Consider the following 18,595-nt stretch of genomic DNA (forward strand, 5'->3'; position numbering starts at 1 on the left):
AAAAAAAAGTAGTTGAAAGGAGAGGCATCACTGCGTACATGTTTATAGGTCTGCTAACTACTGACCTACCCAAATGTGAAGTGCTTTGATTATAGTGATAAATAAAAGTCATGCTTTTGTAGAAATACACAGGACAAATCTAAAATATTCATCTAAAACAAGTTTAATAAAAATTTTGAGGGGGCAAAAAACCCAAACCCCTCCTTAATGCCCTGTATTACAGATCAGCTCACAGAGTCCAGACTTGTGTGGTGAAAGAATTGCTTTCTTGGAAGACAATATATTTCAATACAATTCTAGAGGCAGGTTTCGAAAGGAATGCAGAAAATCATTAACACTACAAAAGAAGCGAATTACAAGCAGCATCTTGATGTCCTTGTCAGAGCGACCAGGAATATTGCAAGAACAATAGAGGAAAATGGGCATAAAAAGACCATCTTCCATACCCATTATTCCCCATTTCACAATATCCTTAGCTGTCTGGGATGAGGGTGGGGAAACAGTTTTGCAACTGTCCTGTTAGTGGTTCGATGTAATGTGTGTGTGAATGTGCCTAATGCAAAGGGATTTACCGTATTTTTTGCACCATAACACTCACTTTTTTCCTCCTAGAAAGTAAGGGGAAATGTCTGTGCGTGTTATGGAGGAAATGCCTACGGGTGGCATGCCTACGGATTTTCCTCCTCTAAAAACTACGTGCGTGTTATGGTCGGGTGCGTGTTATAGAGCAAAAAATACGGTATGTAAATAAAAGTGAAATGATTTATAAGAATTTTGTTGATATAACTGAACATTCAGAAGGCTGCAGATACTCTATCCCTGAACCGCACAGGTCAGTTCACACATTATCCGCTTAGTACACAGAAAGGCTTTTAACACAGGAGGTACATTATTATGGGTTGTAATCAGTGTCAGTCCTACTTTACACAGACCTATTGAAACCGATGGACAGTCCTAACTTAGGTGTCTTAATTTCACTGGGGCTACTCTGAACAGGAGTTGCATTGGCAATAACCCTATACAGTGGTACCTCGGGTTAAGTACTTAATTCATTCCGGAGGTCCGTTCTTAACCTGAAACTGTTTTTAACCTGAGGTACCACTTTAGCTAAGGTGGCCTCCTGCTGCTGCTGCGCCGCCGGAGCACGATTTCTGTTCTCATCCTGAAGCAAAGTTCTGAACCTGAAGCACTATTTCTGGCTTAGGGGAGTCTTTAACCTGAAGCGTATGTAACCCGAGGTACCACTGTATGCAAAGATCACACATGCTTGTGCAGTAGAGTGCCGCATTTACATAGGGTGTGCATGTGCTGGAGTCAATCACACAGCCAGATGCTCAAACAATCATGTAGTCCTCTCCTGGGCAACTTAAGTACTAGCAGTCTAGGAACACCTTAACCATCTCTTCCACCCTTGGTGTAAACTAAGCCATAGTTTCCCCTGTGCGTGCATTCTGTGTCTAGCAAGAAATGATGCACAACGGGAAGTCTCCCTGCCATAGGTTTCCTTCCCGTCTGGGTTCTTTAATGTGCAATAGGGTATGTCACAGAATATTCATAAGGTTTGTCTCCCGCATGACTTCACCGGTCTGTAATACAGCGTGAGAAGGCTGTGTGTTTATACTGTTTCCCTCAGACACAGATTCACCTGGGTTCGAGATGACGAGACTCTGAACCAAAGTTTCCTCCTCAGCCTGAGCGTATGGCCTCAGTCCTGCGTGAGTCCTCCCATGCCTGACAAGGTGCGACCTCCGATTGAAGCTTTTCCCACAGTCCGGACAGCAGTACGGCTTTTCTCCCGTATGGATTCTCTTGTGCCTAACAAAGTGCGACTTCCAGTTAAAGCACTTCCCGCACTCTGAACACTTAAACACCTTCTCTTCCCTCCGGTTGCCCGCGTCCGTTGTAAGGAGCGAGGGACCCTTGTGGCTCTCATCGTTGCCACTCCGGCATTTATATGCTTGACCTCCCGCAATGATCCCCTCGTGGGCATTTGCGCCGGTTAGATAAAACGGGCCACCGCGGCTGCAGCTCGTGTCGTTGTCAGCGCACTTGTATGTCTGTTCCTGCGCATGGATTGCTTCTTGTGGACTGACACTAGTAATGAGAAGGGAGCAGTGACTGTAGCTGGTCTCCGTGTTTGGCCATTCGTACAGCTGGCCTTCTATATGTGCTTGTCCGTGCGAATTCATGCCTGCGACGAGGAGGGAGCCACGACCGTAGTCCTTCTCGCCCTCTAAGCATTTATAGGGTTGGTTCCCCGCATAGAACTGCTCGGGCGGATTCACGTTTGCCACAAGGAGGGAACCGTTTTCGTAGCTCGCTCCGCTGTCTGGCCATTTGTAAGGTTGGCCTCCGACGTGGGTCGCCCCGTGGGTGTTCAGGTGTGACCTCCGGTTGAAGCACTTCCCACAGATGGCGCATTTATATGGCTTCTCCCCCGTGTGGATTCTCTCGTGTCGGAGGAGCTCAGAGGTCTGGCTGAAACTTTTCCCGCAGTCGGCGCAGGAGTAGGGTTTCTCTCCCGTGTGGATCCTCTCGTGCCTCATCAGCTTTGACGACTGGTTGAAGCTTTTCCCACAGCTGAAGCACGTAAACGATTTCTCTCCTCTGTGGGCGGTCTCGTGCCGAAGGAGGTTGGAGCGGATGCTAAAAATTCTCCCACACTCTGCGCATTCGTAAAGTTCTTTTTCCAGATGGGTTCTCTGGTGTCGATTCAGTTTCGACTTCTCGATGAAGCTTTTCCCACACTTTGCACACTTGTATGGTCTCTCCCCTGTGTGGGTTCTCTTATGTGTGACAAGGTGCGACTTCCAGTTAAAGCTCTCCCCGCAAACGGGACACAGGAAAGGCGTTTCTCCAGTGTGGAGTCTCTTATGTGCTAGAAGGGATGAGCTCTGCGTGAAGCTTTTCCCACAGTCTGTACAGGAATAGGGCTTTTCTCCTGTATGGATATTCTCATGTCTAATCAGAGTGGAGGCGTGACTGAAGCTTTTCCCACAGTCCGAACATTTATATGGCCTCTCTCCTGTATGGGTAATCCCGTGTCTAATCAGGTCCGACCGGAAGCTAAAACTTTTCCCGCAGTCGACACACTGATATGGTTTCTCTCCGGAATGAGTCCTCTGGTGCCTGTTACGATTGGACCGTTCGGTGAAGCTTTTCCCACAGTGCACACATTTATATGGCTTCTCACCTGTGTGGATTCTTTTATGTGCCAGAAGGTTCGAGGCCTGAGCGAAGGTCTTCCCACACTCATTGCACGTCCTTGGGCCCTGAGATCTGCGTTTTCGCTTTCGTGCTGGGCCTTTGCGGAGATCCTGGGCGCCACCCCCACTAGGAATGGCACTAGCCGTTCTCCTTGATAGGTGGTGGTCCAGCTGCCTCTCAGCCCTGCGATGATTTAGCACCGTCTCTCTTCTCTCAAGGCACTGGGAAACTGCTTCTCCTGCTAATCCCGGTGATGGTTTGTCTTGCTCAGAACTTTGCACCTGCATATCCTCTTCGTTCACATCTGCCTGCCCATCACCTGTTAGAAGAAACAGATAATCATGACCTGATGCTTATTCAGAAATGAGTCAGGAGATTTGGGAGGGAAATAACTGAATGGTTTATAACTAGTGGTATGTCTCCAAAAGTAAACAAACGTATTTCAGTTATTGGTGAAAACTTAAATCAAAACTATTTGCCTGGTCCAACCTGTCTATCATATTATTAAAGGTAAAGGGACCCCTGACCATTAGGTCCAGTCGTGACCGACTCTGGGGTTGCGGCGCTCATCTCGCTTTATTGGCCGAGGGAGTCGGCGTACAGCTTCCAGGTCATGTGGCCAGCATGACTAAGCCGCTTCTGGCGAACCAGAGCAGCGCACAGAAACGCCATTTACCTTCCCGCCTGAGCGGTACCTATTTATCTACTTGCACTTTGATGTGCTTTCGAACTGCTAGGTTGGCAGGAGCAGGGACCGAGCAACAGGAGCTCACCCCGTCACGGGGATTCGAACCGCTGACCTTCTGATTGGCAAGCCGTAGGCTCTGTGGTTTAACCCACAGCGCCACCCGTGTCCCTCATCCTATTATTATGTGCTGACAAAAACACACCATTTGTCTTATACCCTCTCAAGATCCGGTTCTTCTTTTTCTAAAAATTGTACTTTGCTTAAAGTTAGCAAAATGTTTCATAATTGCTTTTGTAGTAGGAAGCCAATAAAATCAAATTAAACGAAGACAACAGCAGAAATGAGTTGGGAGGATACAGCTGTGGCTCTCGAAAGCTCATGTCACAATAAGTCCGTCATCACACTCCCCACCCCCATACTTCGCTGGGAATAAGCCTCAGTGAACACAGTGGGAGTTACATGCAAGTAAATACGCACAGAATGGCACAGATCACTTTCTGAGTCACCCAGGCAACTCCTAGTGGGGCTGTTTAGCACCTTCTGTTCATAAACTGTCCTGGCTTGCTTCCCAAAGAGTGCTGGCTGCTACCGCAAGGCACATTTCATGCGCTGGGTTTTAAGTAAGAGGCATTAAATGGCCCATGGATACTTCTGTGATAACACAGGTGCCTTGGACCACATTATAGCTGAGCACTGACCAAGTACCTAAATAGTTTGATACTCTCTTATGAGAGAACAAGGCTGGAACATCATTATGAAAATATAAAATAAATCTAGAAAGGTGACATTTGACACCTGTGTTCCTATGATTCCAGAAAGCAGATGTATCTCGGGGATGGGGAACCCTGGACCTCCAGAGATCAAATGTGGCCCTCCAAGCCTTTCTATCTGGCCCTCAGGACCCTCCCCAGCAACTTCCTCTCCCTTCACACACTCATCAAGCGTTTTGTGTCCTTAAACTCTGATAACGCCTCTTGCCTGCCTGGCTAGAAGACAAGGGTGGGATGTGGGACTTTGTGCCTAAGGCACAAAGGCAAAATTTACATCTATTGCTGTGTGCACCTTTGCCTCTGGCCCCGCCCACCCCTGAGATGTCCCCACCTCAAACAATAAGCATTCAGTGGCTACTGAGCATGCTCAATCCTCACTGGGTTGCTTTGGGGTCCCCTCCTCAGTTTACCTACCCCCAATGCCTTTTTCTCTGCAAGTCTTGGGGGTCCCCTGAGCCTGCCGATAGCTCCTCCTTGTTTGCAGTGCCATTTTGTCTGCCCTAAGCGTCAACACACACACCACTGAACGTTGCAAACAGAAGTAATTGTACATCTAAGACTACCCAGATATCTACTGAGAAAGGATGAAGGGCTCTTTACCCAGAAAGGCCAAATTCCGATCGTTCTCCGGCATGATGCTGTTGTGCAGGATTCTTTGATCTGGATCCAGCAGCGGCCCTTGATCGCCAGGGAAATGCACCGCAACCTCTTTGAAATTCACTGGCATCTGAAAGACAACATTGCTGTCCGGTCAGGCTTTGTGCAACGCCTGATTTTCAACCAGCTTTGCTTGCAGGGCTAAATTGCGGTCTAGCTCACACCAAGCACACTTACACAGCGTTAGAAACTCACATATATAATCTGGGTGCCAAATGGCTCCTTAAACCAAGGCTGAGGTCGCCAAAATGGAATGTCCAGTTGCCATTTTGGGGCAAGACGGCGCTAAAGTCCTATTTTCCAAATGATGGACTGATTGTGATTGATTCCCAGTTAAACATCTGGCTAGTTCAGATGACAACCTTGACCTAGGGCTCTACAGCTTTGAGAACTTAAAGAAGAAAAGCCTCTTGATCCATTGACAGTCCACATATATATTGGCCTATTCCAACCTCTTTTTCTTAGTGGTGACTGCTCTTGCTCAGGCTGCACAGAAAAAGCCATTTGGTTCCAGAAATCCATTCCGCTTGTGCAGATAAAATATAACTGATAGAATTCTACAGGGTGCGGGTATTAGTGTGTGAAAACAGCCCAGAACCAAGAATTCCCCAGGCAGTGGAGATGTCAGGCACCATCCTGATGCCCAGGCAACTTCACCTGGTTACGAGTGGTGAAAAGCCTGGTGCAAAATGCGCCCGGCGCCTGGCTAATTTCAAACTCTGCTTATGGTAGCTAAGCAGTGCAGAAAGCAAGCAGCCAGGCCATTGGGCTAACTCATTCATAGAAACCTAAAGAAAACGGTTCGAGATCACATCTGAGCTCTATGTATCTTTGTCTGGGAAATCTGCTATGGCTGGAGACAAATGAGGTTATCAAAGTAAAAAGCAACAATTTGGCAATGTGGAGTGCTCCTGTTCAAGGTTCTAGCCAAGCTGCCAATTTCTTTCCCAGGATACTCCATTCCATTCCCAACAAGAACAGTCAGTATTCCACGGAACACGCTAAGTCCTCATTGAGGTGTTTGTGGGAGGGCCTTAATTTCATTTCAAACACTTAAAGCAACAAAAGCCCCAAGCAGTTTACACAAATGAGCACAAGCAAAAAAATCAACACCCAACATCAAAATACAATAAAAATCTAGCAAACCATTAAAACAGAAACACTGACATTATGTCTGTGTGCTGCTAACAATGTTTCGAAGGAAAGACATAGTGACTGACAGACCCTATATGATCACTGGCAGCGAAAGCAATATGCAGATGGGAGGACAAAATGTATTCTCTCGAGGAAGCTTCATGTGTTCCTTTCATGGCATCATTTAAGGGCATTAATTTGAGAACTACAAATTTGAAGAGTCCTCCCTTTATTTAAGTAGTGAACTCTTTCTATGAAATACTGGGCAGAAAAAAACGACTCATTTCTTAGATTCCAGCAAGTCCCTGTCTCCAAGTTCCTACCTCGTAAAATTTATTTTGTGCTTCTGAAAACCTTGGTGTTCACCCAAGTTGGCTGAAAACCTCCCCCTTGAGTGTACAGTGGTACCTCAGGTTACATACGCTTCAGGTTACAGACTCCGCTAACCCAGAAATATTGCCTCAGGTTAAGAACTTTGCTTCAGGATGAGAACAGAAATCGTGCTCCAGCTGCGCGGCGGCAGCAGGAGGCCCCATTAGCTAAAGTGGTGCTTCAGGTTAAGAACAGTTTCAGGTTAAGAACGGACCTACGGAACAAATTAAGTACTTAACCCGAGGTACCACTGTAGATGCTACTGTTTTGGCTACATAAGAATCCACATTTGGAGAATGTGTTTGCCATGGGTTGTTCGAGACTTAGTGCTAAGTAAGCCTGTCTGCACAAGGGTTTCTGCTTGTGCAACAGGACTCCCCTCCTCTCCTCGCTTCCTTAAACCTGTTACAGGGGTTTATCAGCCAATCCTCCTGAGCAAATCTGGGGAGGGGGAAGAATGGGGGGGAGTCCCCTTGTTCAAGCAGAAATCATTTTGCTGTGGGGCATGTTAGCTGGACACCACCTTATTTGCTTACAAGATAATGCTTAAAATTGCAGGCATAATGCAATCAATCACTCTCTTTATTTCCATCAATGACCAGTACAGTGGTACCTCGGTTTAAGTACTTAATTCGTTCCGGAGGTCCGTACTTAACCTGAAACTGTTCTTAACCTGAAGCACCACTTTAGCTAATGGGGCCTCCTGCTGCTGCCGCACCGCCAGAGCACGATTTCTGTTCTCATCCTGAAGCAAAGTTCTTAACCTGAAGCACTATTTCTGGGTTAGCGGAGTCTGTAACCTGAAGCGTATGTAACCCAAAGTACCACTGTATTGGCATGGTGCAACTCAAATCCCCAGGATCAGATAAAACCCAACTGAGGAAAACAACAGCCACAGAGCTAAATACAAGCTGCAGTTGCCATGGGCTATAAGAGTTCATTTATTGAAATAAGCCCAATCAATGGTGAGGGATGATGAGCATTAGAGTCCAAAAACATGCCAACGGCTATAGCTTTCCCACCCCTGACTTAGCATCAAAAAATATATAAATCTGTATTTTGATTGTGTCTTTAGTCTATAATACCATTCAGCATTTTATACATAGTATTTTAATAGCTGAATTTGGTTCGTGAGCTTATGTTATGGGATGCCTATATCACCTCAGTTAATAAAATACATTTTTTTTATTACTGCATGAATTTCCTTTTGCATAAATCTTAGGGCAATTTACAAGCATATAATTAAAGCAACCTAAAATAGGTTTTAAAAGAAAACAAATAAACACCCAAGGCAGAGGCCATATATATCTATATCTAGCTGCGAAAGCTTGTCGAGACAAAAATGTCTCCGATTGTTTCCAGAAACTACAAATAGTTGGCACCTGTCATCTCCAGACAGGGGTGTTCCCCAAAAACAGAAGCAGCAGCCACAGTGGGAACCCTGCTCCCAGTTGCTTCTGCTATTTTCAGAACTTCTCTCCCGTAGAATTTAGTGACCCCATGTAAGGCATACGGCGGTCTCTCCATTAGTAAACAAAAACAACAAACAGCTCGCATCCCACTTCGAGATCATCTCTCCCATTTCAAAAGCCACCCCCCCCCCCCGCATGCAGGTCCAAACATTCCCAGCAAGGACCGCCCAGCTATCCATCCATCCGCAGCCCTCTTCCGCCTTGACCCACAAAGACTGTGCACACCCACCGTCCGTTTAAAGCGCATGCCACGCACCAAACAAACAAAAGAACCCTGGAAACTGTAGTTGGCCGAGATGCTGGGAACTGTAGCTCTGTGAGGGACACCTCTCGGGATTCTTGGGGGGGGGGTGTGCTTTAAATGGGTTCGCAGCCAAAGAAAGGCAGAGAGCATCACCCTGAACGCGCCCCGCTGGCTGGGTTGCACGTGGTCTCTTTGGAGACCCTGCGCAGCGCCGGAAAGAGCGCACCGTCTCCGGCGCAATGGAGTCGCTGGGAATAGGAAGGCCGAGGCCCCCGCTCTCCCATTTCCCTGCCCACCTACCCAAGTCCCTTCTCGCTGCCTTACTCCATGCTGGCACCCTCTCTTCCCACGGCAAAACAAAACAAACTCCTCCTTTTCCTTCGCCTTTCTTTCTTTCTCACCCGCATCTAAAGTACTGATCCAGCCCAGATCCACTCACTGCGTCCTGGAGAGCGCGCGCCTCTGGATGCAAAATAAGTTCGGGAATCGAGGGGTTTCTTTTCCCACCCGGGGATCTGTTGTCTCTTTGCACTGGCTCTGTCCCTATAGGAAGCTCAACCCCGCCGGATTGAGCAGAAAGGATTCCGGAGGGCAAACTCCTCCCCTCTCCTCGGTCCCAAGACAGGAGCTGGGGACCATCTGGTCATCCAACAGCCAAGAAACGTGATTTGTGGCGGCCCCAAAGACTTCTCCCCCCAACAACCCACCGCCTTCTCAGCCGACCAGCGCAACCCTTGCCTATATCTAGGACGGCAGCCTAACAGGAGCGGAGGGTGTTGCGGGTGAGAAATCGGAAGCTGATGCGCAAAACTGCAGCAGACCCTCACCCGAGTTCAGAATGAGAAAGGAGGCATTGCCTTATCAACGGAAGCAGGAAATGTTTGAAAGGCTGGAGGCCAGGTCTGTCAGCAGCTACTAAAGGTAAAGGACCCCTGACAGTTAAGTCCAGCCGCAGACGACTCTGGGGTTGCGGCGCTCATCTTGCTTTACTGGCTGAGGGAGCTGGCATTTGTCCGCAGACAGTTTTTCCGGGTCTTGTGGCCAGAATAACTAAGCCTCTTCTGGCGAACCAGAGCAACGCACGGAAACACCGTTTACCTTCCCGCCGGAGCGGTACCTATTTATCTACTTGCACTTTGACGTGCTTTCTAACTGCTAGGTTGGCAGGAGCAGGGACCAAGCAACGGGAGCTCACTCTGTTGCAGGGATTCGAACCGCCAACCTTCTGATCGGCAAGCCCAAGAGGCTCAGTGCTACTAGAAGAAGCCAAATGGAGCCTCCAGGGCCAGTGACAGTATATCTCCGAATTACCAGATTGTAGGAGCAAAGAATAGGGTATGGCTGCACCATTGCACCGGGAGAGTCCCAGTCCTGCGTTCTGTTCCACAGGAGTCAGCCAGATACATATAGGAAACATAAACATGACCTGTACATTCCCTAGTGTGAAAAGATCCCTGAAGCATTACCTTAGCTCATTTTATTATTATTATTATTATTATTATTATTAATTACAGTGGTGCCTCGCAAGACGAAATTAATTCGTTCCGCGAGTTTTGTCGTCTTGCGATTTTTTTCGTCTTGCGAAGCACAGTGTCGGGAAAGTTTTGGAAAAGCTTCAAAAATCACCAAAGTCTTTAAAAACCTCAAAAAAGGCTACCACGAAGTCAAGTCGCAACTGTATTAACGGTGTTAAGAAAAAGGAAACAAACTTGCAAGACATTTCCGTCTTGCGAAGCAAGCCCATAGGGAAAATCGTCTTGCGAAGCAGCTCAAAAAACAAAAAACCCTTTCGTCTAGCGAGTTTTTTGTCTTACGAGGCATTTGTCTTGCGAGGTACCACTGTATATTTATTGATCACTTTCCACAAGATGACTCAAAGCGACTCACAGATCTACAAAATACAGAACTTGATAATTGATTTTTTAAGAAAAATACACAGGAAAAATGCAATGAAAAAAAAATCCTAAAAGTGCTAATCCAGCAACTATAATAAGGACGGGGGGTTGGGGGTTGGGCTAAGATGACCCTCGAGGTCCCTTCCAAGTCTGCAATTCTATGATTCTGTTAAATCCTACCTCACCTCACTAAAAGATGAACACCATGCTTTCTCATTTACAGTAAGCCATAGTTTGTAAAGCAGGCTATGGTGTGGTGCAATCAAATGCATGCAAACTTAGAGTTAAATAATTAAATTACTTGGGATATATTGCAAGGACTTAGCTTTTTGCCCAGGCTTCTCCTGACCCAGAAGACTGGACCTTGTTTTATGTGCTTGAAACCCCCAAGCCTGATCCCTGAAACGTAATGTAAATTGCAGACTTACTATACTTAAAATATCAAGCAGTATATATGTGTTAATGTGTGTACAGGACTGGAGTCTGCCACTCATAAAAAGCTGTTTTTCCTCCAATATATGGTAATGACCCGATGGTTTGTACACATCCAAGAACCTCCCACTGAGACTTTTCATGATTTATTGAAGTCCTGGAGTCTGGGCTGTTTTCACCATAAAGCAAAATGAAGCATTGTTTGGGGGAGGAGATTCAAAGGAAACTTAATCTCTGTGCCTTATTTTTTACAAATCAGCTGGAAGATCAGAAGCCTGCCTTATCCAATGTCATGTTTCTTTTTTTATCTACCTAGCTAGGCCTGGGTGATGGGGCCCTTCCATCTCTACAATTCTATGATTCAGTCTTTCCCCTGTCCTTCCTGGGTGAATAATAATAATAATAATTTTTTATTTATATCCCGCCCTCCCCAGCCAGAGCCGGGCTCAGGGCGGCTAACACCACTAAAATTACAAAAAAAACCAACACAAAACCCCAATTTAAAATACAGGTTAAAATATAATTTAAAATTCAGCCTCATTTTAAAAGTAGCCCATAGATCCAAACCATAAGGGGAGGGAAACATAAGGGTCACACTGAGTCCAAACCAAAGGCCAGGTGGAACAGCTCTGTCTTGCAGGCCCTGCGGAAAGATGTCAAGTCCCGCAGGGCCCTGGTCTCTTGTGACAGAGTGTTCCACCAAGTCGGGGCCAGTACTGAAAAGGCCCTGGCCCTAGTTGGGACCAATCTAACCACCTTGCGACTTGGGACCTCCAAGGTGTAGAATCATAGATGCCACAAGAAGCACAGGGAGATGCTCTGTGCTTCACCACAGAGCCATGGCCTTTAACAGTGCAACGAAAGACTGCAGAAACCCCCTATCAACTCCACCACTTCTACGATTTATTAAACTTATATATACCACCCTTCCTCCCTGATGAGCCCAGGGTGGCAAACAAACGCTAAAACAATAAAAACATATTTAAAGCAATTTCTTTCCCACATTTCAGCATACAGAGGCAAACTGGGGAAGATCTCAGCTTAAAAGAGAGAATTGGGATTTCAGGGCTTCCTTCAGGCACCACAACTTTCATATTTATTTATTTTTTGCCGCGTTGCACACCTAGAGAGGCGGGGACTGCTGGCTCCGCCAATCAGAACGATGGGGTAAGTTACAAAGGAACTTTGCAAATTCCTACAACAATCCTGCCGCACCACGGAGGGGTGGGTTGGAGAGAGAGAGAGAGAGAGAGAGAGAAAGAGAGAGAGGGAGAGAGGGAGGGAGGCCTGATGGGAAATGCAGTCCAATGCCCCTTTAGGGACCAAAGGACCTACCCAAAGGAGAACTACATTGTGCGGGAGCATAAGGAAGGAATAGTTTTAAAAATCGAGGTGTCAGATTGCACCCCTTGGGTGCAATTGGAGAGGTCTCGTTTCCTCTGTCCCCTAAATCTAGCTGGGGAAACAAGGAACGGGGGGAGAGGAATGCCAGACAAGAAAAAGAAAAGCTGATACTGAAATGGGATGAACTTGAAGCCTAGCCGCTAGTCCCTAGGAATGTGAACGGCTCCCCCCACCCCCAATCTGGCTCCTAAAATATATTTTGTCCTGGTCTTTTCCAAATTTCACTATAGGGAGGGTTTTATTGTTGCAGAAAGGAGCTTGTTCAATTGATGCACCCCCGAGTTTCCCAGGCAGCTGAGAGCTGGGCGCAAAATGGGCTTTTGCTTGGGGAGTCTGTACCTTACATCGCGGTGTTTGCGGCGCAATTCCGAGCAGCTCAAGCCAAACGGGGGTCCCCTTTTGGAGAGGTCACAGAGACGACGACGAAGACAGGCCAGATAGACTGAATAAACTGCAAATGGGGGGGGGGGGGGAGAGGAGAGAGAAAAATTTTCCGAACTCTTATTATGATACAGGGACGTGCCCCCACGCTCCTCGCACGAGCATGCGCGCTCGCAACCGGCGAAGAGCCTCTCCTGCCCTTACTTTGCCCACACTTGCCTTTTGCGATGTTGCGTTCGGGGCAGCGAGGGGGGGGGGCGGCCGCATTTGTGCATCGCCAAAGAGGAAATTCAGCAACACACACACCCCAACTGGGAAGAAAGAGAAGGACAAAAGAGGGCACAGATTTGCAAATACTAATTTGCATGGGTAAATGGAAATTTGGAAATCATTGCTGTAATTTGAATAGGGCAGTCACAGTGGGGGAGATTTGTGGCCTGTGCGGCTCCATGGTCAAGCCCTGCTGCTCAGGGGAATTTCTTCTTCTTCTTCTTCTTCTTCTTCTTCTTCTTCTTCTTCTTCTTCTTCTTCTTCTTCTTCTTCTTCTTCTTCATCGCCACCTGTCTGACTGGGTTGCCCCGGCAACTTGCTTTGACCTTAAAAAGGCAGAGACCCAGCGATGGAAAACCACTGAACAACTATCTCATATTAACAAGACATCTGAAGGCAGCCCTGTTTAGCGAAGTTTTTAATGACTGATGTCTTAATGTATTTTTAATCTTTTGTTGGAAGCCGCTGGGTGGGCGGGGTATAAATAATAAATTATTCTTATTACTACTACTACTACTACTGGATAGCTGGCCTTGGTGAAGATTTGATGTTTTCATCCCCCAAAAGTTTTTGATTTGAGTTTCTACTGAAATGAGGCTGCATTTTAATGTTGTACTGTACTTTAATTTTGTTTTTAAGTTGTATTTTAATCAATTGTTTTATACTTGGTGTTAGCCACCCTGAGCCCGGTCTTGGCTGGGGAGGGCGGGGTATAAATAAAATTTATTATTATTTATTATTATTACTACTACTGAGATTCCGGATCTCACTGTGTTACAGTTCCCACCATTGCTGATCATAAGCTATGATTGTTGGGGTCCTTTCCGACTCTACAATGGACTATTCCGAGCTTTGCTCGCATGATGCAAGACAAGCCCAACCCCTAGTCGGAGTAACACCTGCCAACCTTGTGCCTTCATTTTGTACTACAGTTCCCACCCACCCCGTCTCAGCCTCAGAAGCTACAATGGCACAATCAGTTTGGATACTGTGCTCCTTAAAGTGGGTGATGGTGGGGAGGGCACCCCTTACTGCTTCAGCTCAGGCATCAAAATGTCTCGATCAGTTGCTGCAAGAGAAAACCACAACTCCTATATTGGGATTTGTCACAAGAATGTGCCAAAATAAAACACATTATTTTCTATATGGCCATACCACCACTAAGGGGTGTGTATTGTGTATTGTGGATTAGGAGATGCACCCTCGATACAACCTGCAGTTGGGAGTCCAAATTTTATTTGCATTTATGGAATCAGAGAATCGTAGAGTTGGCTCCCAAACTTTTTTGAACCACCGTCCCCCCACCCCCGCTTCTATAAACTTGTTCCCACTGGTCCCCACCCCACCCCAACCGTATAAAAAGCGTTGTTAAGAATAGCGGTTTGCACGACCCACTAAGGAAGACAAATAAAAGCACAATAAAATTCACAGCAGCAACAATTAATTGCACATTTATTCCAAATCCAAATTCAAGTATTTAATAAATTCAACAAAACTGATGGACTTGATTCAGCGATACCGCCTGCTTTGGGAACCCCTGCTTCAAAACAATAGCATAATGTTCAAATTAGCATCTATTCTGCTTCACACGCAAGTGTGTAAACTGGTTACTTCGTCATGGCCAGGGAGAGGTCCTGTTATGTTGAGATTCTGTTGCCAGGGATGATCAGAGCTTCTCAGAGTCAAAGCTCATCAAATAGACTTGCGATCTACCATGGTGGATGAGAGGCTCACATCACTTGCTCCCCTACCCATCGAGTATGGCATTGTCTAAAACCTCAACCCTTCAGCCATGACACTGCCGCTTGGAGGTTTCCAAACAGAGGTTGGATGGCCATCTGTCAGTGATGCTGTAACCGAGATCCCTGCATTGCTATTCTATGATTTGCAAAAGCCAAAGTTTGCACAAGCCAAAATACACATTCTGAGCCATGCAGAACCACCACAGATTTCACTAACGTTTTTGTTTCGTTTAGTTTCATTATCCTTTGGTAAGCATTCTTTATTTTAGAATATCCCCGATGCCTGGGTTTAAAAATAATATAGAAGAAAAACGGTCTCCGGCTGACCTCATACAGCCAATGCCCTTATTTTATTATTACAGCAATTATACAGTATCCCAAGCACTAAGTGCTTGTTAATGCTGCTTCAGAGTAAAGCTGTGTTCCGCTGGTTTTTACCTGGTGCAAGTGGAAATTGAAACATACTTTGAAGTTAACTGAAGGGAGACCATTCTTGTAGGTGGTAAACGCTGGAGAGGAAGAACTGTGGATTGCCACGCTTTCAGTGCCACCATTGCTGGCGCCAGGATTTGGGGAGGAGGGTGTCCTCAGAACGACACCCCCCAGGAGCTCCCCCCCTCATCTGGAGAGACAGGACATACAAACTGGGAGTTCTGTTCTTTTTGGATACAGTGGTACCTCGGGTTAAGAACTTAATTCGTTCCGGAGGTTCGTTCTTAACCTGAAACTGTTCTTAACCTGAAGCACCACTTTAGCTAATGGGGCCTCCTGCTGCTGCTGTACCACCATCACACGATTTCTGTTCTCATCCTGAAGCAAAGTTCTTAACCCGAGGTACTATTTCTGGGTTAGCGGAGCCTCTGTAACCTGAAGCGTCTGTAACCCGAGATACCACTGTACTCTGCGCAAAGTAGAAATAGTAGACCTGTTAAGCACAGAGGGACCTCTGGTCCTGGGGTCTAGCAGATGCCCAATCTTGCCACCCTCTGGAGCTGGCCCTGAGTGCCACCACTAAAAAGGCCCTGTCTCTTGCACCTGCCTCCCACAAAGGCAGGGTAAAATGCAAGAACTCTGAGGTTGGTCTTAAAGTTTGGGTGGGTGGGGGGAGCTCTTGAGGTATCACAGGCCTAGTTGCAGAACAGGCTTGACATTTCATTTAATCTCTCCTCTGTGGTGGGTTCTCTCGTGAACAAGAAGCTGAATTCGTTGAATGAAGCTCTTGTCGCAGTCCAGACATTTGTAGGGTTTTTCCCCGGTGTGGGTTCTATAATGATTAAGAAGGTGCTCTCTCCGACTCAAGCATTTCCCACAGATATCACATCTATACAGTTTCGCTCCAGCGTGGATTCTCTGATGATTAAGAAGATTGGATTGATCGCCGAAGCTTCTTCCACAGACCGCACACTGATATGGTTTCTCTCCTGTGTGGGTTCTCTCGTGCGTACTGCAGCGCCATTTGTTAACAAAGCTTTTCCCACAGATTGAGCACGGATAGGGCCTGTCTCCCGCGTGGTTCCTCTCGTGTCTAATAAGGTGGTAGCTCTCCCTGAAACTTTCCCCACAGACAGCGCATTTGTAGGGCCTCTCCTCTGCATGGGTTCTCTTGTGCCTCGCCAGCTTTGAGCTGTCGACAAAACTTTTCCCACAGTCTGAGAATCGGTACGGCTTCTCCCCGGTGTGGCTTATCTGATGTTTCGTGAGAGATGATGTGTGGCCAAAGCATTTCCCGCAGAGAGAACATTTGTACGGCTTCTCGCCCGTGTGGATTCTCTGATGTTTAGCAAGGCATGATGTGTTGCTGAAGCCTCTCCCGCAGGAGGAGCAACTATAGGGTTTCTTCCCTGTATGGCTTCTCTCATGTACAACAAGGTGAGCTCTAGCAATGAACTCTTTCCCACAGGTGGAGCATGAATATGGCTTTTCCCCCGTGTGGATTCTCTCATGTATAGGGAGGGCGGACAGTTGTGTGAAGGTTTTCTCGCACCATGAACATTTATAAAGTTTCTCACCTGTGTGCATGGGCATGTGCCTAACAAGGTGTGACCTCCACTGGAAGCTTTTCCCACAGTGCGAACACTGGAAGCCATTTTCCTCAGTGTGACGCATCATGTGCCTAAAAAAGGCTGACCTCTGGACAAAGGTTTCCCCACACTCTGCACATTCGTATGGTTTCTCGCCTATGTGTTTAGGCATGTGCCTAACAAGCTGTGACCTCCGCCTGAAGCTTTTCCCACAGTGCGGACACTTATGGCCTCTTTCGCCCGTGTGGCACACCATGTGCCTCAGAAGTGCCGAGCTCTGGATGAAGGTTTTCCCGCACACGGTACATTTCATAGAATCATAGAATCATAGAGTTGGAAGAGACCACAAGGGCCATCGCGTCCAACCCCCTGCCAAGCAGGAAACACCATCAGAGCACTCCTGACATATGGTTGTCAAGCCTCTGCTTAAAGACCTCCAAAGAAGGAGACTCCACCACACTCCTTGGCAGCAAATTCCACTGTCGAACAGCTCTTACTGTCAGGAAGTTCTTCCTAATGTTTAGGTGGAATCTTCTTTCTTGTAGTTTGGATCCATTGCTCCGTGTCCGCTTCTCTGGAGCAGCAGAAAACAACCTTTCTCCCTCCTCTATGTGACATCCTTTTATATATTTGAACATGGCTATCATATCACCCCTTAACCTCCTCTTCTCCAGGCTAAACATGCCCAGCTCCCTTAGCCGTTCCTCATAAGGCATCGTTTCCAGGCCTTTGACCATTTTGGTTGCCCTCCTCTGGACACATTCCAGTTTGTCAGTGTCCTTCTTGAACTGTGGTGCCCAGAACTGGACACAGTACTCCAGGTGAGGTCTGACCAGAGCAGAATACAGTGGCACTATTACTTCCCTTGATCTAGATGCTATACTCCTATTGATGCAACCCAGAATTGCACTGGCTTTTTTAGCTGCCGCGTCACACTGTTGGCTCATGTCAAGTTTGTGGTCAACCAAGACTCCTAGATCCTTTTCACATGTACTGCTCTCAAGCCAGGTGTCACCCATCTTGTATTTGTGCCTCTCATTTTTTATAGGGTTTCTCTCCTGTGTGGGTTCTCTCGTGGGTGGCGAGGTGTGACGCATGGCCAAAGCTCTTCTCGCAGACGGCACAGCGATAGAGCTTCTCTCCCGTGTGGATCCTCTCATGCCTGGCAAGGTGGGATCTCCAGGTGAAGACTTTCTCACAGCAAGAGCACCTGCACGCTTTCTTCCCTGCATCAGCCCCCTTTTGCTCATGTTCTGCTGGAACACACAGAGAAGAACGACACAAAATTAGGCCATGACTGAGTGCTCACTTCCATTATATCCCCGCACAAGTCTGACTGCAACCTGTGTGCTGTGGCCAGTTCTGGGAAATGAGCTGTAAGGAGAATGGGAGACCCATCGGTATGGGTTTAAATCAGGGGTAGGGAAACTGTGACTCCGATTCCCGCCATCCCTTGTTAAAAATAATGATTTAATTCCTTGAAATGGGAATGTTTACTTATGTTAAGTTACAGTGGTACCTCTGGTTAAGAACTTAATACGTTCTGGAGGTCCGTTCTTAACATGAAACTGTTCTTAACCTGAGGTACCACTTTAGGGAACCACTGAGGTACCTGTTTAGGGAAGCTTTTAATGTTTAACAGACCACTGTACTTTGCTGGAAGCCGCCCAGCGGGGTATAAATAATAAATTATTATTATAGCTAATGGGGCCTCCTGCTGCCGCTCCGCCACCGGAGCATGATTTCTGTTCTCATCCTGAAGCAAAGTTCTTAACCCAAGGTAACCCAAGGGTTAGCGGAATCTGTAACCTGAGGTGTCTGTAACCTGAAGCGTCTGTAACCCAAGGTACCACTGTACTGTGTACTTTTAACATGGTTTTTTCCCTCCTCTAGCAGTAGCTCTCAT

At 46.9% G+C, this 18,595-nt stretch overlaps 1 protein-coding gene across 6 annotated transcripts; it reads right to left on the reverse strand.

Moving 5' to 3' along the window:
• Nucleotides 1-130: 130 nt before the first annotated feature.
• LOC308469385 (uncharacterized protein) lies at nucleotides 131-18,571 on the reverse strand. Of its 6 annotated transcripts, XM_080991746.1 has the most exons (5): nucleotides 18,499-18,571; nucleotides 16,678-17,942; nucleotides 12,620-12,726; nucleotides 5,266-5,392; nucleotides 131-3,526 (listed from the first exon to the last, which is right to left on the reverse strand). In XM_080991746.1, exons 2-5 carry the CDS (start codon nucleotides 17,000-17,002, stop codon nucleotides 1,542-1,544), a joined length of 2,544 nt encoding a protein of 847 aa, XP_080847872.1. In that variant the 5' UTR covers nucleotides 17,003-17,942; nucleotides 18,499-18,571; the 3' UTR covers nucleotides 131-1,541. The 6 variants fall into 6 exon arrangements, with proteins under 6 accessions (XP_080847872.1, XP_080847873.1, XP_080847875.1 ...); XM_080991747.1 differs by lacking the exons at nucleotides 12,620-12,726; nucleotides 18,499-18,571 and having other exon boundaries at nucleotides 132-3,526; nucleotides 16,678-18,094; XM_080991749.1 differs by lacking the exons at nucleotides 16,678-17,942; nucleotides 18,499-18,571 and having other exon boundaries at nucleotides 132-3,526; nucleotides 12,615-12,732.
• Between the last annotated feature and the right edge of the window lie 24 nt (nucleotides 18,572-18,595).

The sequence above is a fragment of the Podarcis pityusensis genome, assembly GCF_964106645.2.
Source record: "Podarcis pityusensis genome assembly, chromosome: 2".
NCBI lineage: Eukaryota > Metazoa > Chordata > Lepidosauria > Squamata > Lacertidae > Podarcis > Podarcis pityusensis.

What these genes read in the sequence shown, in the direction of transcription:
- LOC308469385 (XM_080991746.1), bottom strand. Translation starts at nt 17,002, where the DNA reads ATGAAATGTACCGTGTGCGGGAAAACCTTCATCCAGAGCTCGGCACTT. An exon ending in GCACATGCCCATGCACACAG is followed by an intron (nt 12,727 to 16,677) that starts GTGAGAAACTTT and finishes CCCCATTTGCAG; the next exon opens with TTTATTCAGTCTATCTGGCC. An exon ending in TCGGAATTTGGCCTTTCTGG is followed by an intron (nt 3,527 to 5,265) that starts GTAAAGAGCCCT and finishes TTCTTCTAACAG; the next exon opens with GTGATGGGCAGGCAGATGTG.